This window comes from Miniopterus schreibersii, assembly GCF_964146895.1.
Source record: "Miniopterus schreibersii genome assembly, chromosome: 9".
NCBI classification, from domain to species: Eukaryota; Metazoa; Chordata; class Mammalia; order Chiroptera; family Miniopteridae; genus Miniopterus; species Miniopterus schreibersii.
The window spans coordinates 83,015,008-83,039,052 of record NC_138118.1 but is presented as its reverse complement, the minus strand read 5'-3'; the positions used below and the strand labels follow the sequence as shown (position 1 = coordinate 83,039,052).

General features: G+C 57.1%; 1 protein-coding gene across 8 annotated transcripts in view; it reads right to left on the bottom strand.

The window, feature by feature from the left end:
• GRB10 (growth factor receptor bound protein 10) overlaps window positions 1-24,045 on the bottom strand; it is a 107,720-nt gene that overhangs the window by 16,200 nt on the left and 67,475 nt on the right. For all 8 annotated transcript variants that reach the window (XM_081147808.1, XM_081147810.1, XM_081147815.1 and 5 more), the window contains 2 exons: window positions 11,907-12,126; window positions 7,466-7,679 (listed from right to left, as the gene is read on the bottom strand). In XM_081147808.1, the coding sequence (XP_081003934.1) occupies window positions 7,466-7,679; window positions 11,907-12,126 (434 nt within the window). The remainder of the gene's footprint in view (window positions 1-7,465; window positions 7,680-11,906; window positions 12,127-24,045) is intronic.

Below are 24,045 nucleotides of genomic sequence, written 5' to 3'. Positions count from 1 at the left end.
AGATGCCCAGTGCCAGCCCGGCTCGGCCACTGCCTGGCTGTGGGACCTCAGGCAGGCAACTGACCACAGGGGGAACTCAATGTACCCCATGGGGGCAGCACTGAGAGTCAGCAATAAACAGGAAGCACAGAGTTCAAAATATGAAGGTCGAAGCTGCCTTGACAAGCTCCCGGCATGGGGGATCCAAGGGGGCACTACAGCCAGGCTGCTTCATAGCAAAGAGCTGTGGGAAGCTGGTCAAGTAACCCCCACTCTGTGCCTCAGTTTCCTTATCTGTAAAATGGGAATCTGTAACACTGGCCACGTGGTGTCTGCCTGGCACGGCTGACAGCCACCTGTGCCTGCCCCCTGGGGTGCCCTCGATGCAACTGGGAACACAGATCTGGGAACATGGCAGGCACACAGGGTCAGGGGGGTTGGGTTGGGGGGAGGCAGCCAGGACCTGACAGCTGCTTGGACTCTGAATGGGTTTGCTATTCTGAGAACACAACTCTCCCGACCCATAAGATGGCGTGGAACCAGTGAGCAGGAAAAGCTGACAGCCCTTGTGGCCTTTTCCCCACTGCAAAGGGAACCCAATGGCTAACTGCCTTTTACAGTAGGACAGGGACACTAAGAGCAAGTGACGTCAACAGCGGAGACCTGCTCAGAGCTGGGGGAATGGACGTCCACCCCCCCCCCCCGCCCCAGCTGGCGCAATACTGTTGCCTACGTGAAACCAAGCCTTCAGGTGACAGCGCGTCTATCCTGCTGAGCTCTGCAGTCACTATCAGACACTCCTCGCACAGAGTGAGAAGCAAACTGAAAGGCAAGAGCTTGGTAAAAATCAGGGCTAAAGCTCCATCACTTCCACAGTCCCAAACCGCGTCCTGGGGAGCCCAGCTGTTTGTCTTGGGTCCCAACAGGTAGGCTCCTGCTTCACACCCCAACACACCTGCTGGCCGGCCTCAGGCTCAGACTCTCTGAATTCAGAAGACCCTTGGCTTTAGCCCAGGTCACCTGTGAACACAGAAATGGGTTCTCTCGGCTCCCTGCCCCTGGTAATGTTCCATCCGCAGTGTGGGAGAGCCCTGGATGGACAGCCGCCCTGGGGGTGCAGGCAGAGCACAGGAGGGGGTCCTGCTAACTCTGGGCAGAAACCAAACAGCCAGGAGGGTTCTGAGCTAGGGCACCTCTCAGGCCAGCTCTGCCTGAGTTCTCTACCCTCACCACTTCAAAGTGAGGACATGCGCTGGCCTCTCAGTGACTCTGGAGCCTCCTGTGAATCCTGGGGTAAAAGCTCCCAGAGGAGCCAGCCTGGGACCCGGCAGGGTGGGGAGGGCAGGGGAGGGAACTTGAGGAGGAATGTCAGCTGTCCTGGCAGGTGGAGGGGAGGGGCCAGTTCTGAAACTGCAGAGGCCATGCCAGGGCCCAACTCGCGCTGGAGGCAGCTGTCACAGTCCGCCTCCCCCCACGCAACCACCCCAAGATATGAGGCAAAGAAGTCTCAGGAAGCAAAATGGCCTATCTGGTCAATGAGATGAACCCGAGGGGGCTGGGACCTGAACCCAGGGTGTGGCCCTCCTTCCTGCCAGCAAGGCATCCAGCACGGGGGCTCTCCCCTGCCAGGAGGGACCCCGGCCTCCCAGGAGCCACACCAGGCTCTTCACTCTGGGGTGTCCCAAACTAGGCAGGCCTATCAAGTTTTGAGGAAATCAAATTCACGTCAAGCCAAGGCAAAACCAGGGTTAGGCTAGGTTAGTTTCAGTGTGAAGAAAAGTAGTTCTGATTATTTCCAGGTCTGTTCTACATTAACGGTGCTGTTTTGAGACGCAAAGAAAAGTAACAGGAGCTGCCACGCGTGCTTACGTGGCTCTGATCACAATCGTGGTCTTGTTTAGTTACACTGACTCAAACCTACTCCAGAAAACAAAAACCTGTCTTATAAGCTCTTCATTTCAAGGTTTCAGTGAGAATCAAAAATATGTAAGTCTTTGCAAATCCTTTCTAAAAAAGTTAAGTTCTAAAAATAACTTACAAACTAGTTCTTGGAAACAAGCCATGCCTTCAGAGTCCCTGGGCGGACTAGCCCGCGGAATGGCGCTCACCGGCCAGGGCGGGGACGGGCTCAGGTACAGACAGGCCCGTGGCAGCCTCCCGCCCGCTCTGCGCCAACCAGGCAGGCTAGCTGAAGAACCAATTTTGATCTGCTCATCTGTGTCGTTTAAACTTTCCTAGAACGGCACGTGCGATCTGTTGTCTTGACAAGAGTGGTTTTGAAACTGGTATTCTATAGAAATAAAACATCTTGAAAAGATCTCCTTGGGCGGACTAAAGAGGGGCAGAGACCCCCACCCGGTGGAGCTGAGTGCAGGTGCGCAGCCGTCCTCTGGGCCTCGCCTTGCTCAAAGGTAGTATAAAAGCCACATCACCTAGTCTGTGAGGAATTCCTGTGGGCTCATAGTCGGGTCCCTGTCAATCACGTGGGCCCATCCTGTTGTCCCTGGGACCGGTGTTCCTCTCCTCCTCCAGAAGCTCCTGACAGCAGGCCTGTTCCTCATTCTGGGTTCCACTGACTGACCTTTGTCCGCTGGTAAGGGAACCCTGGGCCCTGGGGACCATGGCTTCACACTCCTGCCGAATGTGCTCTTTCTCCCAACCAGAAAAGCTGGGCTGTAGGCTCCATGGGAACCCACACCTCCCTCTCTTGCCTGGACTCCTCAGACCTCCCTCTAGCTCTATGCCTGGATGGTCTCTGCAGGCTCCCCTCGGACTCCTGGGACCAGGTCCTACAGCTGGGGCTGCTGGGGGCGTGCAGAGGGCATGCAGGTCTCTGGGAAGAGCGCCCCGAAAGTGTTACCAGATGTCCTGTCAGCCTGTCCCCAGCATGACAAGGACACATTCACGAGAGCTGGGAAGGGTGGTGAATTTAGAACATAAACGGAAAAGGGCCTCATTCAGGGTGGAGACACCTCGGTGCTAGCAGTGTGCCCAGGGAAATCTAAGAAAGGGACGGCATTCACCACCTTGCAAATGACCTTGGACAACTCGGCACCTTTCCCAGTGGTTCTGGGGGGGAGTCTCTGGGCCATGGAGAAAGTGGTTCTATGGGGAGTTTCTGAGACACGTCAGTGTGGGCTCCATGTGCTTGGCGAGGTCATGCTCACATCCCCTATGAGTGATGAAGTGTCACGTGAACGTTCGCTTTGGCTCAAGGGCCGTGCTTTTTGGCTCAGAGCATAGCTGTCCCCCATGGGGAAGACGATGAACTGGAAGCTCGGTGCAGGACTCTGGGTGGGGCTGCCACAGCTGCTGCTGAGAACGTGTCAGTGACCAGCCCCTGACAGAGGGGGACAGGCGCGCAGAGCCCCCAGGGCTGGAGCTGAGGTTCTGGGGGCAGCCCCCTGGGCTCCCCAAGCCAGGGGCCTCTCAGAGAAGGGAGAGGCAGGGCCTCCCAGAGATGGCCAAAGAAAATAAAAAATCTTGGTTGAACTGACTTCCTCAGAGAGTTGGTAACTAAACGTTCCATTTGCATATTGTAATCTTAAAAACCAACAAAAATGGTTTATGTTCTTTCTCTAGAAAATTGTCCAGGGAAGCCACATGACTGATTGGCTGCAGTGGCCAAAAAATAGAGGCAGAATTTAAGAGAGAGCCCTCCCTCCAAGTTCCAGGAGAGGAAGACAGTGGGCCCTCTCAAAGGGTGGGGGAGGAGGCAGAGTCCATGCTGGAGCGGCAGCAGCTGCTCCCAGCAGGGCCACGTGTGCAGGGCCAGAGCCTCGGGTGTGGAGGGAGGCATGGGGAGCAGAGAGACAGGGCTCAGCAAGGGCTGGGCGGAGAGAAGAGGGTGGCGATGGGGGCTGAGGGGCCCCTGGGAGGGGACATAGCACACCCCGCCTGAGTCATCCCCTTGGCCCGTGGACTCCGGGCCCCTCCAGGGGTGGGGCGTTGGGGGTGGTGAGGAGGTGGCAGCTGTCCACCCATCCATCACTCATAGAAAACAGGCAGTGGGAGGAAGGCAAGAAAGGGGGCCAGTTGGGGGGTGCAGAGTAAAGAGCGCTTTATATTCTAAAACCACAGGGACGTGCTCATGTGTGTCTCAGGCTGACCCTTGCTCTGGTATGGCCATAAATGACCATCACGGGACAGCAGCTTTTCCTCTGGCCCACTGGGAGCCCAAGCACTGCTCTCCAGGCTCCTGTCCAGACAAGACCCTATGACTCTCCTGAGAGTCTAAAACGTGGGGGTAGGGGGGACACTCGCCTGCTTGGTGCCCCTCGGGGTCCCCTGCACTCAGGTTAAGCTTCACCGAATCCCTGGTTCTAATGTGTTCTGATCCTGAGGCACCAAAGAAGGTGGGTGGGTGCACTCCACAGGGGCTAAGAATCAAGGCTGGGCTCCTGTGGGGTGAGGGCTGCAGGGTGGACACAGATGACAAGAAGACAGTCTGGCTACAGGATGGGCCCCACGGAGCTCTGGCCCAGGCGGTGAGCAGGCGGCACCGTCTCCACACCAGCACCCGCGGGAATTAACCTGCACTTGGCAGCCACGGGTAGCTTTTCTCGCCAAAGATGGTCTGACGTCGAGGCTCGTTCATTAAATCTTCTCAAAGCCTCAGGAGACCCAACTTTGCTCGTTAATAAATGCATGTCAAAACCTTATGCGAGGCAATTAACTCACTTCCAGAAAATTAATTTTTAAAATTAAGCAAAGAGAGAAGAGCTGATTTGGAGCGAAGACAATATTTATGCCCTATTAATAATGGGGTTAAAATATGTGACTAATTGTGTTTACATAACAAATGGAAAAACCTGCTGTAACAAGTCACCGGGCGGCTGATGAAACCTTCACTGGCTGGAAGACCCGCCCGACCATGCCGCTTGAGTACCCATGAGTTTTCCCAGTGTGCCCTGAATTCAGAAATTTGGAATCACTATACTTTTCATACCACCCTCTCTCCGTGGCCCTCCCTCCTGGTCACCAGGCAGCTTGCCCGCTCACTTGTGGCTTCTGCTTTCTCCAAAGGTGACTGTCCCTGCCACTGGGCACCATGACCTGACTCCATGCCCTGCTGGGTGAGCCCACTCCACACAAAGCCTCAGTTTCCCTCTCTACCACTTAATGTCTGTGGGGCCTGGCCCAAGACTCGTGTGTGATATGGTGTCCCAGGTGAGCAGCCTGTGTCCAGCCTCCAGTTGGAGAGGACTTGGGTTCCAGAACCCGGAGCCAGGCTGGCCATGGCCACGGTCTCCTGCCCTGGTCCTCAGACACAGAGAAGTGCACTTCCTCACCCCAGGAGCCTATCAGGCCTTCGGTTTCCTGCAGCCAGACACAGCCCAAGAGCACATGACACACACAGTCCCTGACCTGCCCTGGGAGGAAGCCCAAATCTAGCAGTGGGGTGGGGGCAGGGCTGCAGGGTCTGGCCAGTCCGTCACTTCCCCGCCACTGGTGGCCTTTCCTGGGGCCACAGTACACCCGGAGTCCTCTGGCATCACACATGGCCTGTAGGCTGCGCCCTAGAGAGTGTGACCAGTGGCTTCCCCTGCCTTTGTGTGAAAAGAGAAAGGACATCTGACTTCTCTTTCCCTCAGGCACGTGGCAAGGAAGGGGCCTGCCCATCAGCAGCAGCTCCGCCTACCGTGGTCCTAGGCTAGGCAGGATCCCGACACCACCTGGCCAGGCTACTACCCCCTGCAGCACCAAGGACACATGCTTTTCATAAGATTGGTGCGGAGGGGACTCATCCATTCCTCTGAGCCGACTGAAAAGCAGCGAAGAACACTACTTTCTGCGTGTTCCTGCGCCTACCGGTCCCCAGGGGCTGGAGGAATTTGCACGGCAGAAACACAGACACCAGCACAATGTTCTCATGGGCAACTAACACCAATCCCAAGAAAAACAGCAGGCGAAATTCCTGGGTTTCCTGATTCCGCTCACAGCGTTGGACTGTCCGTGGGGGTGGAGGCCCGCGGGCTCGCCAGCCGCTGTGAGTGCCAGATAATACTTCCATGGTCTTATTTTAGGATGAGTAACTTTGTAAACAACCTCGGGGACCAATCCACAGACAGCTTGTCTAGACCCTTACTTGAAGCAGAAGGTCACCAGGGAGGCAGACATCCCAGATGCACTTCAGGCATGTGACAAAGTGCCGCGGCCTGGCCAGCTCTGGCTCCAGACGGGGCCCTCACCTCTCTCTCTGTTGATGGTGGGACAATGAAGCCTGCTCTGGAGGGTGAGGTCGGGGGGTGGGGGGCAGCGCTCGGCAGCTGGAGAGCATCAGAAGAAACATCTTCTTAACAGTGCACCCGCCCTGGCCTCTCAAGGGACAGGAGGGTTTGCAGGGAACAGGGCACATCACCCTGCAGGACGACGGACGTGGAAAAGTACAGCGAGTAGAAGGGAGTAATTCTAGCAGGAAAGGCAAAGGGACTTTGGAAACACTCTTGTTGAAAGGAAAGAACATCAAGGGGCCAGTGAAAACCAGAGGCTCCAGATCCTGAGGTGAGGACACCCCAAATCTAATACTCACACTGACTAGGCATCCCAGGTTCATCACTTACTCACACTGGGTCGCACCAGCCCCACCATTTACACTGGATCCCACCCAAGTTCCACCAACTTAGAACTAGGCCTCAGTTTCCCAACTACAGACAGATAACATTTACACCTACCTCTTTGGGCTGTTTTGAGAAGTAAATGCACATACAAGTAAACAAGTGCATAAGCCACTTAGAACAGTGCCTGCCACACAGAGATGTCCCTGTCGTCACGGAAGTCACGCTATACTCACACCACCCCCTGACACACCAGAATATCCCTGGGTCTCCCTCCGAGCCTGTGGCCCACCCTGGCCCAGGCCCTGCCAACCAGGAGGGATGGAGCCGCAAGCCCATCCCCAACAAGCTGATGATGGGTGATTTGACCTTGGGCAGGTTACTGAAACCCTGTGCCTCAGTTTCCTCCTGTGGGGAGGACGGCTGCATAATATGCACTGCACAGTCCTACTTCAATGTAAAAACTACCAGTTTAAAAAGACAGCCATCACCTCCTGGGTCAAATGAAAATTCTCCCTCCTGGAGCAGGTCAAAATGATGACTGAAATATGGAAGCTCCTCTATGAGGGTCTGGCATTTATTACCTCATTCATCCACAACAACCGGGCCACGGAGACAATGTGGTGGGGAAACTGTCTCAGGAAACTAAGGTGCATTTTCAAGCAGCAAACTGTTGTTATTTTTTAATCATTTTTATGAGACTCCTTCTAAAACATAGAAATACATCCCTGACTTAATAAAGGAAATTTTGGTCGATGGATTAAAAAGCCTCACAAGGCAACAGGTACAACTGCAAGAAGAGAAGCACCAAAAGAAAAGACTCCACAATTTCCCTCTCTCCTTCCCAAAGGAATGAGCCAGCATGTCTGCCGACGCCACAGTCCAGTAGTCTGTGCTCGGGCCAAGGGCACTCTCACTTGCTTGCTCACCTGCTTGCCCACCTGCTTCACCGGGGCTGGGGCCGGGACCGGGGCTGGGGCCGGGGCCGGGGCTGGGGCCGGGGCCTGGCTCTGGCTCTGGCTCGGAGGTAAGGAGCCGGACGTGACCTCAGGGGGGCTCCCTGTTTCAGTGAGCTCCGGGAAAGGATTGGGGATGGCTGGCAGCGACGAGGTTCGGAACTGCTGGTCCTCCTCCTGCAGGCGCCTGGGAGGAGAGACAACCATTGGTTAAAAGCTGCCACCCAACATCATCCAGTAGTCCCATGCCTGGAGATACACCCCAGAGAAAGAGGCCCTTGAACAAATAAATACACAGTGATCACATCAGGACTGTTCACACAGCTAAAAGGAAGAAGCAACCTGTGTGCCCATCGATGCATGAACAGATGGCAAAATGTGGTCTACCAACACAAAGGGATATTATTCAGCCCTGAAAAGGGACAACGCTCTGACATGTGCTATGAGAACGACGAACACAGAGGACACTGTGCTAAGTGAGAGAGGCCAGTCACAAAAAGACGAATCCTGTATGAGCCCACTTCTCAGCAAACTGAGAGACAGAAAGTAGAACAGTGGGTGCCAGGGCCTGGAGGAGGCTGGGTGGGGAGTTCATGTTTTGTGGGGATAGTTTCAATTTTGCAAGATGACAAAGTTCAGGAGGCTGGCTGCTTGACAACATGAACACACATGACACTGGAACTGTACCCTTAAAAATGGTAGACAGTAAATTTTATGTTATGTGTATTTTGCCACAATTAAACATTAAAAAAAAAAAGCTGCCATCTCAGACTTAAAGGCTATAGATTCCCTGATCAGGTGAGAAGCACTGTGCTCGCTCCCATGACAAGCAAGGCACAGCCCACCCTCGGCGCCCTCAGTGGTTCCACTCCAGGAATGCCTGACGTGCGGGAGGGTTTGTGAATACGGGCATTTTCATGAGAACAACTCTTTTCCGATGACCTTGAAGTGAGCACTTCTCTAAGCAAATACAAATATTAGAAGAGGCTCCCTGCGCCCTCATCTGAAGTGTGGCATGAATGCCTAGTTACACAAAAGGGCTGTTGATACTGAATTAATTGGAAATCAATGCTGCACGGAGCTGTGCACCCGAAGCACAAAAGCCCATGTTTGTGTCACCCCAGGAATGCTCCGCTGTACCCACTCACACCACTGATAGCCACCTCCTAATCACACTGCACCGCCCTCTCTTTGGCATTTCTCCAGAGCTCCCTCCTCCCAGGAACACAAACCTCACTTGTCATACAACCAAGCAAAACATACACAGATGATGAATCAGAGGCAATTAGGAAAACAGCAAAAAAATCAGGTTCAAAGTGAAAGGGAAAACAATGCAAAGTGCCCTGTGTTTCCTCTCCCCAGGGGATCCGCTGGCAGCTTCCTGCCCACAGGTCCAGGGCTTTGCGGGTATGGATCCCCCTCTGTCCGTCCCAGAACTTCACTCTGGGTGCAGTCTGGTCTGGCCTCTGCTCCAATTTCCCGCTCCTTATCTGCACACACCCTGAGGGTAAACCCCTCGTGTCAGGCTGTGGCTTCCAATAGTTTTTTCATCAACTTTATAGTTTGACTGAATTAACGGTCCATTCGCTTTCTTGGGAGGTGTGCCAGTGCAGAAACAGGCACGGGAACCCTTTCAGGAGTTCTCCCAGTTCTGCAGGAGGCTGCGCAGCCTCTCTGCATGGACCAGGCAGTGATTCCCTGACTTCCGATGTGGATGCTCCCACTGCACAAAGGAGCCCAGGGCCTCGAAGACGTGACAGCCTTTCTACAATCCCGACAACGTGCCAGGAAGTTTCCTTTCCCTGTTAACAGATCTCACTCTCCCCATCACAGCTTCTGCCTGGGCAGAGCATCCAGCTGTCAAGTGTGTCCCTGCCCAGACCTCAAACCAGGAGCCCAAAGAACACAAGTCTGTTTTGACCCCTAGTACCAGATGCTCACGTTGGAACACTCCCGCTGTTCGCCAAGGCTCCTCTTTAGTAGGTTCTGAGCACTGAAAGAGTCCTGTGTGTTTTGAGGCAGCAAAGACACTGCGTAGGATGTTTTAACGATGGATCTGCGAGCCCACAGCACCTCCAACACCAGGAGTGAACCCCAGTGTGCACCAGGGACCCTGGGTGATGGTGACGTGTTCATGCAGATTCATCAATAGCAAATATTAACAACACCCCTGGTGGGGATGCCGGTAACGCGGGACAAGAGCGTACCGGGAATCTCTGTACCTTCCTCTGAGTTTTGCTATGAACCTAAAAGTGATTTTAGAAAAATAAAATCTTAAAAAAACAAAACATTATCCTCCGTGAAAGGGGCTGGACAGGGAAGGCCCCACGATGCACGAGGCTGTTTCCGGGAAGCGTCAGGGGCCGACGCGTCCAGGGCAGGGGCGGGCGGCGGGGGCCGGGACGTCCTGCGCGGGCGAGGTCACGCCACAGGCCGGGAGGGCACCGCCGTCCCTGAGTTGTGTCCTTTAAAGTGGTTACTTTCATGTTCCGTGAATCTCGCCTCGATCAATTATGTTTAAAAATTGACTGCGCAGCGGTTCGCAAACACTGCCGAAGGCAACGCTGAGGGACATCGTGCTGCTCGCGGGGGGCGCGGGGGCGGCCCCGAGACAGGAGGCCCGTGGGGACAGATCGAACACTGGGGGGGGGGGCGTGGAGACGAGCAGACACTCGGGGGCGCTGTGGGACCAGCAGGCACCCGAAGGGGGCCCTAGAGGCGAGAGGCGCGTGGGGGCCGTGGGGATGCGCAGACACGCAGGGGGCCGGGTCCACAGGCAGCGCCCTCCGCTCCGCCGCAGCCACGCCTCCCTCGGGACTCGGGGGGCCGCCTGGGCCCAGGGGGGAGCCTCTGCCTTCTCCAGAACCCCTTGGGGCGGACAATGCCCGGAGACGGCGGGGACCCTGCCCTCGGGGCATCACCTGGGTTTGCATCCGGGCACCCCATGCACAGGTTGCAGACAGTCACGCGAGGGCGCCGCGCTTCCTCACCTGGGCCCTGAGGGTCGCCACACCACTCACCTCATGATGCCGCCGACACGACACCGGCTGGGAAACTAGACCCAACAGACTCGCGCACCGGAAGTGCTCTGCATGCACCGGAAACGGAAGTGCTCTGCATGCACCGGAAACGGAAGTGCTCTGCATGCACCGGAAACGCAGGCCTGTGCACGAAGCGCTCAGCACGCCAAGCACCGGCAGGACCCGAAGCGCAGGGCACGCACCGGAAGCAAGGGTAGGCAATACCGGAAGCCCTGGGCACGCACAGGAAGTGCTCAGCGCTGTACAGAAGGCACGCGCCCTAAAGGGTGGGAGTGGCACACAGAGGAAGTGCTAGGTGTGCGCGAAGTGTTCTGCAGGCACCGGAAATGCAGGGCATGCACAGGAAGCACAGGCAGGCTCCACCGGAAGCAACCCCGGAGACGCACAGGACGCTCTTGGCATGCACAGGAAATGCTCGGCGCTATACCGGAAGCACGCCCCGGAAGCGCTGGGCACGTGCCGGAAGAGTCCCTCTGACCCTCTGACCAAGCAGGTCTGCGGGATCTTCCCTCCGTTACCCCGACTTCCCGACTTCCCAGCTGCACTGCAGCCCCGAGGGCTCGCCCCCTGGTGGGCCGGGGCCCCATACCTGCGGCCAGCCCCCCACGTCCCCTCCGCCTGCCCTGCGACCGCCAGTCCGCCCCCGCCTCCGCGGGCTTGGCCGCCTTCTTTCCTCGTGGAAGCGGCTTCCCGCGGCGCCCGCCCGGGGCCCCAGGCTTGCGCACTGGCCGCGGGCCCTGCTGTCCGCCCGGGATGACCGGGGAAGGGAAGTGTGCGCGCCGGGAAGGGACTGTCCCCGTGCGCGGAAAGGAAGGCGGGCCTGCCATCCGCGACACCAGGCCCTCGCTGTCGCTCACCTAGACGCCAGCTCACCTAGACGCCAGCTCACCCTTCAGGACCCAACCCGAGCCCGACGCTTGCAGGGGACCCTCCTCCAGCCCGGAATTTCCAGAAGGCTCCTCCACTCACTCCCCTGGGCCATGTCACCAAGTGTCTTAAGTCACCGTCTGGCAAGCGCCCGGGGACGCCACTGCCCCTGGTGCCGGCCCTGCTCTGGGGAGTGAGGCCTTGGGAACCTCCACTGACTGACCAGCCACTTCATTCTTTCCAAGGCACTCTCCTCGGACAGTCCCCTTCCAATTCTTTCACCTGGCCCAGCGCATGGCACAGAGCAGGTAGTGAGTCATCTGTCCTGAACCAGGGACCAAGCCCAGCCCGGTACAGCCAAGCCACGCAGGGAAGAGGTATGTAACCTGCCTGCGGATTTCACAAGGCCATCAGGAGGCCAACACCCATCACCGCCATCGCCACGTAGCTAGCAGAGAGCAGCATCCCTGCAACCCACTAGCTCCCCCCGAGGCTCTGGGTCCCACCTGACAGCCGTGATGTGCATGGGCTGGGAGCGCTGCACCTTCTGCTGTGAGGATGCCTTCGGCTCAGGGGGCTTTGTTCCTGAGGGTGGTGGCTGGCCGCGGGTGTGCTGGCCGTTCTGACGTGTGGGCACCGACTCAGACTGCATGTTACCAGTTGGGCACAAACTCTCCATGGAAGTGTTCATGTCATTCATCAGGGCTTCCAGGTCCAGATCATCCTCTGGGTGTTAAAAAGCAAAGTGAAAAAGTAACATTAGCAGCAGTGAGGGATCACAGCCAAATGTGCACCTTAGCGACCAGGTTCCAAAACTCACATTGAAAAATATCACTTGAGGACACAGTACTATAATTGAGAAGTAGCTATTTCAGTAAGGATTGTGCCTGTTGCATTTATTAATAGTTGTTGATATTCCAGATGCAATTCAGTAATTGTAGTCCCACTGGATTTCTACCTGGCTAGACAGGAGACACCTTTTAGAGCACTTGCTCAGGGCACATACCCATCAGGGTGGGTAGGCCACGCTCAGCTGTGGTGGCACAGCATGACCCCACCTCCCTGGCCTCAGCTGGCTGGATCCCAGATGGACATGGAGCCCTAATTAGGCCAATCAGGATTCCCCCTTCCCTGAAAATCTAGAAGAGAGATAAGAACAGAACAGCACCCAGCAATGACACCAGCCCTGGCCCACTAGAGCCACCAAAAGGGTTACAGGTTGGCCAAAGCCATGGTGGACAGGCTCACTGTGGGCTGTGCACCTCTGGGGGCCCCTCCTCTGCCCTTGACATGGCCTGTGAGCTGGAGGAAGCCTGTTTTCATGGAAGAGGGTCTGAGGCAGATGCAGAGAGAGAAGCAAAGATGGCACACAGAGTGCACAGAGAACGCCGGTGAGAATGACAAAAAATGCCAGAAAGAGAGGTGCACATGGAGACTAGGATGGAGAACTTCATGTGTCAACTTGGCTGGAACAAGGAACCCAGATCTGTGGTCAAACACAGCTCTAGATAATGCTGTAAAGATATTCTTTAGATTTGATTAGCATTTAAATCAGTAGACTGAGGGAAGCAGATGACCCTCCATAATGTGGGGGGGCCACACCGAACCAGTTGAAGGCCTTAAAAGAAAAGATGGATGCCCCCTCAGCAAGAGGGAATTCTGCCTTCAGGCTCTTTCCTGCAATTCCTTCCCAGGTCTCCAGCCTGCCGGCCCACCCTGCAGATTTGGGACTTAAAACTCCACAACCATGTGAGCCAATCACTTAAATCTCCTCCCCTCCCCATTATGTACCATGTGTACACGTGTGTGTGTGTAAATGCACATCCTAGTGGCTCTGTCTCTCTGGGGAACCTGGATCATACGTGGTGACAGATGGAACCCAGCACACTCTCAGAGATGGAGGAAAGGGCTGGGGAAGGGGCAGAGCTGGGACCCGGGATGTGGGCTGGGCTCCGGGCAGCTGTGCATGGCTGGGCTTCCATCCTTCCTGAGGCCCGGCTGCTTCCTGCTGGGAGCTCTGGCACACATCCCTACACCCGTGGAATAACTGTGCTCCAGCTCGCTTGAGTGGGTCTCTCTCGTTTGTAACACATACACTGTAATAACACTGGCCTCATTTTTCTGTGTTTTCCAGATCAGTCACTTTTTAACAACTTGGTAAATAAGAGCTGAGGGTGACTCCAAGGCAGCACACTGCTGGTCACGTATTCGGTCTGGTTTGTTCCCCTAAAGGCCCCATGTGACACCCACTTAACAAACAAGGGGCTCGCACAGGGCTCATGACAGCAAGACCCTCAGCCTCCCAAAGGCAACGGCTCCTAACTAGCAGGGCCGAGAGCTGAGAGGTCACATGCCAGGGACGGCTGACCGGGCCCTGGCCCAGGGGGCCCAGGTTTCTGTTTTTCTGGTGGGGGGTGAACAATCGCACCTGCCCCGAGGGAGGGTGTAAGCAGTGGGTTAGTTATTATCTGCTCCATAGCAGAGCCCGGCGCCGGGTAAACACTTGAGAACGTTATTTATTAGCTCCAGTCCATCCACTTCTCGCAGAACAATATCCAGGGTGGCTGTGAACCTGGCGCACCGGCGGGGGAACGGGCCTAGAGGAATTAAGTGGCGTGCCAAGATCACACGAGCGCTAAGTAGCAAACCCTGAATTGGAAAACGAGTTTGGCAGCTACCAATTTAAGCTCACCAGGTGCCTGCTCAATGAATGAGCTCACAGAACTTTCCGGAACACTTGGCCCTCCCTGCCTCTCCCGCGCCCAACACAAAAGTTTCCTGAGGTGCAAGGGCACAAATAGGCAGAACAAGAGGCAGAGAGGCAAACACCTGCCTGAGGAAGGCCCAGGAGCTGGGACACCACGTGAGAGAGGCTGCAGACCACACACGGACGGACGGACGGACAGACAGAGGGACAGGAGGGGGACAGAGGCTGGCTGAGGAATGGACGGGCTGGAAGGAGGGAGGGAGGGACACAGGACTCGGACCCAGAGTCCCACTTGGGGAGATCAGCTTGCGGGCCCTGCATTCCCAGGGCCTGTGCAGGGAGAAGGCGACGCTGCTGTAGGTCAGGTGGTGAGCGGTCAAATATTAATCCCGTGGCCAGATATTAAGAGGACAAAAGTGCTGAATTAATAATTAATAATTACCACGGCATTAATATTTAATGTATCACATGGGAGGACACCGAAGTCAGCAGGCAGAGCTCTTGCTCGGAGTCCTGGGGGCAGGTGGGGGAGGGAGGGAAGTGGGGTTCACAGAAAACCAGGACCCAGAGGCACAGGCGCACCCCCCGTGGTCCCCTTGTCCCTGCAGGCTGTGTGGCCTGAGATGAGTCCTCAGCTGTAAACCGAGGAAGCAACACCTGCCTGCGATGACAAAAATCGTGGGCGATGGCTGAGCCCCAAGAGCCCGCCGCCAAATCGGGGGCCCAGTGCCTTGCGTATTTCCTGAGTCCTCGGGGTGTTCGTCTGATGGGGAAAGGTATAAGTTACACTGAAGCCCGCAGACCCGGCCTTCAGGAATGTTCTAGAATGTTATCTATCCATCATAAACACCACTCATGTCCTACATGGTTAGCTGATAAGTAACAGCTTAATGTAAGCTCCGTAACAGTTCAGCACCTGCGCGCCCTAACTCACCCTATTAACAACTCAAGGTCTGTATCTTAATGGGCCACTTAAGAATCAATATGGGGTGCACACAGAGTTCCCTGTCATTACAGAGTGACCTTGCGTGTGCACCACGGCGGCCTGGAGGGCAAGGACCAGCCGCCGAGCCCACGTCCACATGGCTGCCTTTCGCACTTGCTCAAAGATGGGAGAAGGTTCTGATGGACGGATCTCTCCCGAGAAGGAAACTGCCCGGGTTCCCTCGGGTGGGTTTCCACTGGAGTCATTTCCCCCTGGCGTTGCTGAGAGCCCTGGGCCGTGCCCACCCGCAGGGCAGCCCCCTCTCCTGTCCTGCTCTGCTGCTCCTCTCGGCCCTCCAGGTCCCTCCTGGGCACCCCTCTGCTCCACGCTTTCCACCGCAAAGCAGTTTTGACATTGCTCAGAGTAAATACTAAAGGTGAGCTGGACCCCGAAGTGTCAGCTCAGCGCCCGGTCCTCACACGGTGCCTCGGCTCCCCTCCGAGGGGGGCTCTTCACAAAACTCCCCGAGGAGCCCGCTGCGCGGCCGGGCTGCGTACGTCGTAGGCTGTCATTTTCATCAACCCGACCCCTGTGCTGGCCTCTTTCAAACTTGCCTATTTTCCATAGTCCTTGGAACACAGATAAAACTTTTTGAAGAATCTAAACTCTGTAAGGGTGGAACGCACTTTAAAATTTCCTGTGGGGCCAACCAGCACGTTATCTTTGGAGGTGATAAAAGCATGTAGGGTTCCCCGGTTTTACTTAAACTCTGCTAAATCCTATTGAGGGTTCACAATGGAATCTTCCAAGCCGGGATTTTAAAGAACTGACTCGAAGGACGGTCATTCTCCACAGTCTTCCAGCTGTTCCCGCTCTGAGATACTACTGAGTGGCATGTGCTTCTTCCAGACGTTCCACCTGGCTCACGTTCCGTGGGCCAGCCCACGTGGACGGCCCCGGGCCTCGCGCTGCGGGGGGCCCGCGTGATCCACGAGGATCGGCCATCGATCACGTCCTGCACGGTCACATTCGGGTGGGAGACTCGGATAACCTGGGTGTTAGCAGAAGACGCTCCTGGAAGCGACGAGAACATGAAGTCTCTGTTCACTGCTAACTCGACGCCAAGACACTTTTCCGCGAGAAGGCACCTCTGGCCGGGATGCTGGGGGGGGCGGGGGCGGAGGGAAAACGGTTTTATCACTCAAACCTCGCCTCACACACATTTACGAGGATGCGTTTACCGCACAAATGTAGGTCACACAGCGCGGGGGTGAGGGGCTATTCATAGCCACTTTCCTTCCCAGAATAGCCCGACCTAAAACGGGCCGTCGACTTTTGTCCCAAATATCTGAGCAGCTCATCTGACCTCGGGCTCACACGCGCGTCTCGTCTCACTGTCCTTAGCAAACTGAGGCCGGGCAGGTTCTCAAAGGGATGGGACCGCAGTGGAAATAACTCATGTTTGACTCATGAGCTATCCTGGGCGAATCTCTTCCGTGAGCAGCGCCAGGAGAGGCCGCGGGCCGAGGCCCCATCTCACCTCCTCGGCTACACCTGCTGGGCGGAGGGCGACGTTCGGTGCCTGCCTTAACTGACAGCAGTGAGGACACCGGGTCCACCCGACTGCCTTATTTTGGGCCCCCGAAGAAATGCTCTGTGTCCAGGACACGTCGGTAACGTCCCTTCCCACGGAGACCCTGCCAGCATCTGTGCCCAGGCAGGGTCTCCCCGTTTCCTCCCATTTTATACCCCAGGCATGCTCCTTCCTACCCGGGGGCCGGCTGGGGCGGACTTGCTTACACAGCTGAACCCCCAACGGGGGTAAAGGAGGGAGAGCAGACTGGGTCCCTGGGAGGGACAGAGCATCTGGTACCTGGGGGGCGGGAGGCTGCGACAGAGCCCGTGCAGGGACGCACGTGCCTCCCTCCATGGTCCCCGGCACACGGCTCCAGGACCCGCTAACCTCCCAAGAGATAAGAGTAACAGGACCGCCTCTGGGTATAGCACTGAGTCTGCTGTTCCTGAAGGGGCTCCAGACGCTTTATAAAAGCGAGGGGAGCTGCTTCTGTTGCTGGGAACAAGCTCCTGGCCCCCACACCTGAGTCTGTGCTAATGAGGGCCCCCCAGGAAACCACAGGAGGAGCGCAGGCTGCCGGGGGGAGCCAGCCATGTGAGTAGAGGCGCTTTCATCAGCCCCACCCTCCTGGCCTCCTGGGAGGAGACGGGCTGGGGACTGACTTAGGCCTCTGTGAGAACCCTAGAGAGCGGGGTTCAGCCCCGGCGGGTGTGGCTCGGTGGTTACAGCTTCGGACCGAGGACTGAAGGGTCCCAGGTTCGATTTCTGGTCAAGGGCATGTACCATGTACCTCGGTTGCAGGCTCGATCCCTGGCCCTGGGCATGCGGGTGGCAACCGATCGATGTGTCTCTCTCACATCCATGTTTCTCTCTCCCTCCCTCTCTTCCACTCTCCCTAAAAAAAAAAAAGAAAACAACAAAAACAAAAAAAACAATGGGAAAAATTTCTTTGGGTTAGGATTTAAAAAAACAAAAAGAGCGGGGTTCACGGAGCTTCTGGGTTGGTGAACACGGTCAGGCGCTGGGGGGCTGGTGCCCCCGGAGAGCACGAAGCTCCCCTCCCCTCGCCACCCCTCGCCCTGCGCGCCTCTTCCATCGGGCCGTCCCTGACTTACATCCTTTTGTAAAAAACTGCTCCCCGAGTGACAAAACGGGTCTCCTGAGCTGCGTGGGCCGACCTAGCAAACGACGGGCCCAGGCGCGGGTGGTGCCAGAGCCGAGCGGAGCCGCGGGGACGCCCAGCCGGGGCTGCAGAACCGCTGAGCGGGGGAGAGCCCCCCCCCCCCGCGTCCGGGGCTCAGAGGACCCGGGGAGTGGACGGGAGGAAAGGGGGCATCTCTGTACAGTATTGTGCCCGACGATTCCTGAACACATGTGCAAATGCCAAAGCCCTTACGCATCCCTCTCTGGACACGGACGGTGCGTCCGGCCTGCACAAGTATTTTCAGCGGGGATCATGTTCGGCCGGCGAGCTATTTTTGTTGACCTCTAAGCAAGTAAAACCTTGTGCAAATATAACTCAACAGTCAGCCGAAATGCCTTTCTGGTACAGCAATTAATCTTCCTGCTCACGTACCCCAGTCACACGTACTCAATCTTCCCCGTGCAGGGCTGTTTGGACATAAAGCAGCAGCAAAAATGTGCGTTTCTTCATAGCCCACGATCACATATCTGTAATCGTTAGACCAAAAAGATTAAGGCTGGATTCGGGGCCTTTCTTTCTTTCTTTCTTTCTTTCTTTCTTTCTTTCTTTCTTTCTTTCTTTCTTCTTTCTTCTGTTTTTAAAAAGTTTAAAAAGTAAAATCATTAGACCAAAAAATTAAGGCTGAATTTGTGTGTGTTTTTTTCCTTTCTCTGAGCCGTTTTTAAAAAGTAAAATCATTAGACCAAAAAAAAATTAAGACTGAATTTGTGTTTTTTTTTTTCTCTCTTTGAGCCATTTTTTAAAAGTGAAAAACTTAAAAGCCGGGATTCAAAGAGCTGTCCGTGCACGCGTGTCCACAGCGGCATTACTCACACCTCGCAGCAGCCAAGGGTGGAAGCAGCCCCGCTGCCTACCAGGGAATGAGACAGAAACGTGGTCGGCCCACGGAGCGGAGTATTACTCATTTCCTAAACAGCGAGGCATCTGACACAGGCCGCGACAGGGACGAACCCTGAAGACATTATGCTGAGTGCGCGGAGCCGGTCGCCAAAGCACAAATACTGTAAGATTCCACGGACGCGAGGTGCCCGGAGTCAGACTCACAGTCACACAGAGGAGCCGGGAGGCTGCCAGGCTGCGGGAGGGGGGGCGGGGGAGCCGTTTGGTGGGGGCAGAGCTTCAGTTCCGCGCAGCGGGGTGACGGGAGCCCCGGAGCTGGCCGGGGGCGACGGCCACGCGGCCACGTGAGCTTGCTCGCCCGCGCTGAGCCGTGCGCTCAACACTGGCGGAGGCGGGACTTTCTGTGTGAGGTGTGCCTCGACACACATTCAAAAATAATAAAAAACAGTAAAAACATCTTTCAGTTGGAATGTGTAATACTCTCACATACGGCCACTTAAGAAATCTGTCTGGCTGATCCGCTGGGGCACCTCTAAGGCACCCTGCGCCCTACGTCGGCCAGGCGGAGGCAACGCCACGGGGCTGCAGCCTCACGGGTTGCTTGTCTCACGCGGCCTTGCAAAGCTCGACCACCCACGGAGGCCGAACAAGCAGGACCCACAGGAACACAGCAGGTCTCTGTGGCCCCTCACACCGCTGTGCCCGCCACGCTCACCACGTCCCCGGGGGCAGCCGGTGGCCGAGGCGGGAAGGGGACAGGACGCTGGCTGCAGGGACCCCCTGGGAGGGAGGGGGGCTGTGTCTCCCCTCCTGATAAATGGGAAAGCTCAGGAGACTGCACCCCTCGGAGGGAAGGGAGTGTCACAAAGTCCAGGGCAGGTCTCGGAGTCAAACACAGACGCCCTGGCAGCCAGACAGCTCTACCTGGACCACAGAGCAAACAGCAAGCGGGCGAGATAATAATTAATCGCCCTGGACTTTGATTCGGTGAGATGCGCGGTTTAAATCCGTGTGTTAGAGGACGGGAGGATCATCCTATCCAAGGTAAACAGATAGGGAGATAAATCAGGGAAGCTCCTCGGTGCTTTCAGCCCCTGAAATTCAAGAACCGTCTCCGAGGTCAGTGAGCATCGCCCGAGAGGAGTGTCGGTTTCCCTTCTTTCCTGAATCTCATCCGGCCACGTGGTTCCAGGAGGCCCCTGGGCGCCCCCTCGGCTTCATCCAGGCGCCGTGAGACTCGTGTTCTGCGCCCGGGGCGCACACAGCACAGGAATCCCCGGGACAAAAAGTGACAGCCCGCTGGGCCCGGACCAAGGCCCTGAGCTACAACTGGCAGGAGACGGGACAGGTTTAGCGGTGCAACGTCTCCTTGCGCTGTTGGGAGACAACCAGAGGGAAACGGGGAGGGGACGCCGCTCACGGGGCATCACTCCGAGGGCAGGAGGCGGGCGCACCTCCCTCCTGCCTTCCTTAGCGGCTCAACCTGGTTTTTATCTACCTTCCGATTTCGGTCCCCGAAGCTTCGATGACATCACACATCAAGCAGGAACCTGGGTGTCAGTCACTCGTCGCTCTGGTGTTCGTCTGCCATCAGCCCTACATGTGTCAGTCCAAGAGCACGGGAGGGGCCAGGGAGGAAAAATCCAGGTCACAGTCCCTGAGTGTCCCTCGCTCGTGCTACGTCCTCAAAAAGCAGCATTTAGGAGGCAGGTTAGACACCAGGGCAGCTTCTTTATCCCAAAACACTACGATTCCATGACTTCCACTCTGAACGTGTAAAATCCAAGCATGTAGCCCGTTTTCCTACATTTAACAAAAGCAGGGGTGTCCCCGCTAAAAACATATACACATTTTAACAGCTCACAGCTCAATTTAGAAAATGAAATGTATTTTAATAAACACTGCCTTTATAATTATTCAAAGCGTGTGCCTGCGTTTTTGGGGGACACCCCCTGTTTACTGAGCACCAAGGACGTATGTGACGTGGGTCCAAGAGCTGGAAATACAGCCGCCCACAAGGCAGACAGCACCCCCGCCACCTCCACGCCCCGGGGTCTCAGGCATGGAGCTCTGGAGGGGACGGCAGAGCCGAATATAAAGTTGCAGGGAAGGATCTGAAACGGCTCTTTCCACATCTGGAAAAATAATTCCCTGCTCCGGTTCAGTGACCACTCATGGGAGACGGAGGGGGTGGAGGCCGCCTGGAGGAGAGGGGCCTCCTCCCGGAAAGGGGCCACGTCTCGGAGAGGCTCGGGATGAGGGATGAGCGGGGAGTGTGTCCCCGGAGGAGGACCGGGCGGAGTTAACGAGGCGCCCCACCCGGGACGGGGCTCGGAGGCCAGCGGCGCCCAGGTGGTTATGCTCAGGGCTTGGCAGGCTGAGGGGGTTTTAAAACCAGGGCTCTGTTTACAGGGAGGGCAGTCAGCTCCAAGAAGGACCCGGTTTGCAAGGCGTCGGGATGGGGGGAGTCGTTCCAGGAGAACGTTCCAGGCGATTCCAAGAAATGGCACGTCTCCCAGAACTGAGAAGCCCGGGAGAGAGGGGCTGGCTCCCCAGGATATGCAGGGGAGCAGGGCTGAGCCGCAGAGGAGGGACGCTCTGGATGGGCCGGGGCGGCTGGGGAGCCACATAGGCGCCCTGTCTCTCTAGAGCTAAGCTGATGGGCAGGGTCATCTGGGGGGTGGAGGGGGGGCCTGTTTGGAACCTGGTTCCTGGGACTCACCTGGATTCACTCTGAATCCACATCTTTGGAGTCCAGGCAGGAAACGAACAGAGCTCCTAATGGGGGCCTTATTCTTCTCATAGTTATTTTCCCATGAAAAGCAAGCAGCACACGTGGGTGCACGGCCCCTTCTGAGTCACGGCCAGGGGGCAGGGGTGCTCACAGGCCCCCTCCCAGAACCTGGGGTTGAAGGACCTGAACTCTGGGGGTGCAAACAGGGAAGGAGGGGTCCCACGGCTGGAGGGAGAGCTGGGGGTGCGTGTCTGCTTTTTATTCTCGCTCTGGATGCAACCCTGGGCTTATTAACAAAGAGGAACAACGGCCGCCGTCCCTTCAGCATCCCAAGTGCCAGGCCCTTCAGCATCCCAAGTGCCAGGCCCTGTGCCAGGCGCACCTCACAGCTCGAGCCCTTTCTAACCTCCCGGGCAGACCAGCCACGTGGGCAGTCTGTAGGTTTCCAATGAAGAAACCGAGGATAAGAGCCACTCGGCCGCCAAGCTTGGGAGTGGAGAGCCAGGCCCGGGGCTGCCCGGCCCACCAGCAGGCGTGTTGCCTTCTTCTCAGATTTTAACTTTAGCTTGGTTTGTTTCCCCCTCACTAAGCCCGAGTGTCCGGGAGGCTGGACCTGCCTGCTCCTGCCTTGGCCTCGCTGTCCAACTTCACGCCTGGCACACAGTAGGTGCTCAGTGGACGTGAGTCGAATACGTGGAAAACGGAGTCTCCAGCCCCCATAAATCAGGCTGCAGAATTTTCCAAAAAGTCAGACAGCCAGGCAGCGTTCCCAAACCCTCCGGAGGCCGCCGAGTCGCCAACCCTGTGGCTCCTCGGAGAAAGCCCCGCCGGGCAGGTTACACGCAGGCCACGGGGGGGGGGGGGGGGGGACCGATGCCAGACTGTCTACTTCCAACGAGGGATGGCCGGCGTCCAGGAAGGAGGCCGTCCTGGGCACCGGCAGCTCCGTGCAAGAAGCGTTACCTCGCGGGCCAGACCTGTGCCCAGGAGCCCGGCCGACCACGCAGGCCTTCCACTTGTCCCCGAGGTCGCAGGGTCCGGAGGAGGAGCCAGGCAGGGTCCGTGCCCAGAGGACAGCCAGCGGCACCCCCAGGGCACCGCAGCCGGGAAGGCTCCCTCCCTCTGCAGGCACTTTCTCCCGAGGCTCCAGGGAGCAGACAGCCCCGCGCACAGCACCCACCACCCTCTCCTCCTCTCCCACGGGCCTCCGTGCAATGAAACCCTGCTGTCGGTCCTCCTCGGTGACAGCGGCTTCAGGCCACCAAGGTCCGTCTCCTCCACCCGACGCCTTGGACGCCGAGCTCCCCAGCAGAGCTCCCTCCAGGAGGACTCGGCACGCGGCAGGACGCAGGCTCTGCCCTCGGAAGGATTTCTTCTCTAGGTGGAAGGCGGAAGGCGGGCGCGTGTGCGATACGTCGTGAACGCACGACTCACGTCTCCGAGAAGCGCAGACACTCGGTTCTCGGCTCCGTGTCCTCTAACGAGCACGCCTGTCTGCGGCCGGTGCTGGTCCAGGCGGCGATGCAGGAGCAGAAAGCGTGGAGGGGCCGGGGCAGGACCAGGGTTTCGCCAGGGCGGCTCCTGGCATCCGTGCAGCACACCTGGGGCTAACTGCCGTCACACCCATTTCACAGATGAGAAAACTGAGGCTCAGAGAGGACACCCAACATGGCACAGCTATGCGTGGAGCCTCGCTGCCCACCCCGGTGCGTCTCACCGCCAACAAACATCCTTTTAGTTTTCCCAAGAGCAAAAACATAAACATGATCTCAAGGAGCCTACAAATCAATTGGAAAAGCACGGACTAGACACACAATGGAACAGAACACCGAGCGGTAGGTCTGGGGGTCAGGACTGGACCACAGGAGGGGACCCACAAGGGGGCGGCTGGCTAGTCAACGGGCAGGAGGAGATGGGGCTACGACCAAACTAAAGAGCAAGGTCCAGTCTCTGCACCTGTGCCCAGGTGACATGCAAGGTGAGAGGAAGCCAAACGGAGAGTGAGGCTGTGTCAACGGGCCCAGCCCCTCCGGCAGCCGGCCCCTCATCGTGGAGGCACCGAAGGACCCAAAGTGTCTGAGAAACTGAGTGATGTTCTCAGACTCGATTTTAAGAAAAAAAACGTGGCAGCCACGAAGACGGCCGGATCGTGCCATCGGAGGGAAAGCACACGGGCCTGGTGTCCCTGAGAGGTGCCCCATCCTCCAAGGGTGGTGGAAAGCATCTTGTTCCGATGCAGAAATCCAGTGGCTGTGCCCATGGCCAGGGTCACTGTGCCACGTCCCAGGGTCACTAAGCCACGTCCCCACACAGGAAGCGTTTGTAATACCTTCAGCCACCGACACACGGGCAGGGGACAAGCCCACCGGGTTAAGTTTCAACACACAGATCACGGGCCCACAGAGATGGACGGCTGCACGGACTGTGTCCCCACCTCCTCTAGTCCCTGCCCCCCTTGAAAAGGTCAGGACTCGTAGTAACACCTTCCTCAGGCAGAACTAAATGCAGCCTGGCGGGTGTCGGTTACGGCCGCCTGGCACGCCCCCAGGGAAATCGCGGAGGGCAGTGGGGCCACCGGGCAGGCTCCTGGCTCCGACGCCAGCGCCCCGGGGACTGGACTCCAGGGCCCCGTCTGCCCCAGGGAAGGCCGGCGAGAGGA